Here is a 3,611-nt window from a genome sequence, read left to right on the forward strand (position 1 = left end):
ATTTAAGCTAATTATATATATATATATATATATATATATATATATATATATATATATATTAAATCCAAAGAAGCTTAGAAATAGTATTCTTTTAGGCTTTAGGATTTTGCCACAAAAGTTTGCTGAACTTGACACTTTTAGTCCCTAAAGTCAAAATTTTTACATTTTTGCCTTTTGATTAAGTTTTTATGCCTTAAGGTTTTTGCCACAAATCTTTAATGACTTTGACACTTTTAGTCCTTATATTCAAAGGTATTACATTTTGGTGTTTTTGCCACAATTCTTTAATGAATTTGACACTTTTTGTCCTTGTAGTCAAAAGTTTTACATTTTGACATAAAAAACACAAAAAAACCTCCTTTAAAATTTTGCCAACATATTTTCCTAACGTTAACAACTTTAATATTATTGTCACAACATTTTGGATTTTCTCCACCAGTGTCCCTTTTTTTCGTTGTATACTTTTGACATCTAATTTTAGGAGTTGTCGACTTTCTTCCCTATTTATGGTGATTTACAATTTCAGCACATATCTTTTAAAGTTTGCCGATTTTTTCCATATTACCCCAAAAGCGGCATAGCCGCGGGTTCTTTACTAGTTTATATATTATCAACTATAGTTTAATTTATAAATTATTTAATCTAAATGCCAATATACATTTCTATCTCTTTAACTATTCCTTTTAACCATAAGTTATAATTATCTCCTTATTTATGATACCTTAAACCATGTATGGTGGATGATCTATCATGAAAAGTGGTCGTTTATAAATTATCACTTTGTTGAAAAGATATGGAAATCAAGAGGTTGTACGTTTGTATGATTATTTCTATGTGATTCCAAAAATCTTTTTCGTATAGTTTAGAAGGAAGTTCAAAACGCTAATGTCATAATTCACTGCCACTGCAAAATGGTGATGGACACATGTGCTTCCTGCCAGCTTCCCGCAATCACCATGCACCATCCCTTTCAATTCGTCCTCTCTAGTAACACTTACACCTACTCCACTCCTTCACACACAAACACTCACTGATCACTCTACATTCTACAGCTACACCATCACCACCACCACCACCACCACCAACCAACACCACAGCTGTCATCGATCCAGCCATGAAAACTCACCAACCTAAACTTAAACCACCACCTCGACCACTCTTCTCCTGTGGCTTCTTTCGCTACTGCACTCAATCTGTAATCAGCCCCACCAATCCCACCGCACCGGTTCTCCCTCTTTCAGAACCTACACCGCCGCCGCCACCACCACCACCGCAAACCCACTCCGAGTCTTCTTCTTCGTCTAATACTTCACAAAGCTTTACTCAATGGAGATTCTCGCACACACCCATCTCAACAACCAATTTCCTAACAGATACGTCTCCTGAAACAACTCAAGTACACCACCAATCACCGCCACCCCCACCGCCGCCTCCTCCTGTTGTTATCTCCGATCTTCAGGAGCTTTTCCATGTAGCTGAGCTTCAACTCAGCACGGGTCTTGACTCCGACAGAGTCAAAGCTATTTACATGCTTCAGCATTCTTTGGTTACCCCACGCGCTGCCTCGGAAGGCGGAGAGTTGGTGTCGTGTCCACCGGCGGTAATGAGAGGAGTGTTGTGTTGTTTGAAGGATAAACAATTGGCGAAACCGGCGACGAGGGTGTTGTTAGCGCTTTGTTTAGGAGAGTGTAATAGGCATGTGGCGGTGGAGGAAGGGGCGGTGGGGAAAGTTGTGGAGGCGTTGGTGGATTTGGATGGTGGTGCGGTGGCAGAGAGGGCATTAGCAGCGTTGGAACTTCTTTGTACGGTGGCAGAGGGGGCGGCGGAGCTGAGAGCACATGCACTGGTAGGGCCGATGATGGTGGAGGTGATGAGGAGGATGGAAACCACCAGGGGTAGAGAGAATGCTATCGGGATATTGGCGGTGATATTCGGTGGCACCGGTAGTGGAGATGCTATGGGGTTTGCACCGCAGGAGGAGGTGGCGCGTGTGGTGATGCTGGCGATGCAAGGAGCTTGTAGTGCAAGAGGGAGACGAAAAGGGGCCCATCTATTGAAGATACTTCAAGAAAATGAACGGTTAGATTTGAGTCAAGAAGTGGGATGAGTGGTCCTGATTACATCTGGAATAATGAAACAAAATTAATGGTCAAAGTGAGATTTCGAGTCATGTAATTTGTTAGACCAATTATGGGAGACGACATTGTTCTTATTGTACTTTTCTTCTTTTCGAAATAAACAAATATATTAAATAATTTCAAAGTACTTGAAAGTTGAAGCCATTATTGATCTTCACTCCAAGTAGTGAATACAACCAAAATCTCTATAATGTGCACTCATACATATCTACAGGGGCAATAATCAGAAGCTACTAGAAAAACAACTATATGATAACTTAAACACTTACTAAAAAAACAGTGACCAGGTATGTACGAAAAAAAATTACATGGGCTTATGATGTGACATGTTTAGTGACACAATTTGTTAAATAGTAAAAAGATAGAGTTTTGTTTCACGTTATAAAAATGTGAAATATTAAAAGTATAATGTCCTTGTCCAATAATCAAGATGTGTAAAAGGTTGTTTCATCCTCTGATTAAATATTAAAATCATATTGTTTGATTATATATGTGTTGATTGTGTTGACCGATAAAAATGATTATTTTGCCATTTTGTTCTATTTTATGCTGATTAAAATTTATCTATATGATAAAATATTAGAATAAAATTGATGAATAGTTATACAAAATCCAAGAATTATACCATTGTAACTCTAATCCAAAATGTGTAGTTAACATTAGAATCTAAACAAGTCAATATGGAGGTAACAAAACAGAAAAAACAAAAATTGTGCATGGATACTCATTGACATTGACATTCCTCTCTTTTCATATGTTTTGGCTACCATTTGTATCAACGATTATATGTTTCCTCAATATGTAATTGGAAGAGATCGAGTAAAAGTTTCAAGTGGTATTTCATTCGTGGGATTGGAAGTTGATGGCAGATTGGAATTGATATCCCCTTTACCATTCTCATTCCCCTTTACCATTATCTCTACAAAATAATATCTTTACACACTTTCTTCAATATATTATATGTAGAGAAAGAACACCATAAATGAAAGCTTTACATGCCTTTACAACAATAAACTTTATAATTACTCATTTCTATCAATTTTCCTTCCAATTTGTTCATGTTTACTACCTTATTTTAATTTAACTTTAGATAAACCGTATTCAATTCTCCATAGACAGAGAAACATTGTATTTGATTCAAAGTTGTACATTAACAGATGATTTGATAAGAATCTAACGGTGAATTTAACTCAATATAATGGCAGGAACTTAGTATCAACACAATATACTTGATCGTTGTTGTAAGCTCTCCGTACAGTAATACTTATATAACAATAAGAGCATACAAATTATAATGGGTAGCTGTGTCACTTGAAACTATCAACAATACTTTATTAATTGAAGTTTTATCAAGTCTATCTGACGATACAATCGGCTTCTCAACTACTTCTTCTTTAGGTGGGAAAGACGGGGCCTCATCTAATGTTTGTGGTTTGTAATCTTTAAACTTTTCAATGTCACATTTATCCACAA

The 3,611-nt window shown here is 36.6% G+C and overlaps 1 protein-coding gene across 1 annotated transcript; it reads left to right on the forward strand.

Annotated features, from left to right (window-relative positions):
• Positions 1-831: 831 nt before the first annotated feature.
• On the forward strand, positions 832-2,255 carry LOC145150244 (ARM repeat superfamily protein). Its single transcript, XM_079075264.1, has one exon. It carries the CDS (start codon positions 1,115-1,117, stop codon positions 2,105-2,107), a length of 993 nt encoding a protein of 330 aa, XP_078931390.1. The 5' UTR covers positions 832-1,114; the 3' UTR covers positions 2,108-2,255.
• Positions 2,256-3,611: the final 1,356 nt, after the last annotated feature.

This window comes from Lactuca virosa, chromosome 1 (genome assembly GCF_052849685.1).
Source record: "Lactuca virosa cultivar CGN04683 chromosome 1, Lactuca_virosa_CGN04683_v6, whole genome shotgun sequence".
NCBI classification, from domain to species: Eukaryota; Viridiplantae; Streptophyta; class Magnoliopsida; order Asterales; family Asteraceae; genus Lactuca; species Lactuca virosa.

Excerpts from the sequence above, each read along its gene's own strand:
- LOC145150244 (XM_079075264.1), top strand. The coding sequence starts at position 1,115 with ATGAAAACTCACCAACCTAAACTTAAACCACCACCTCGACCACTCTTC.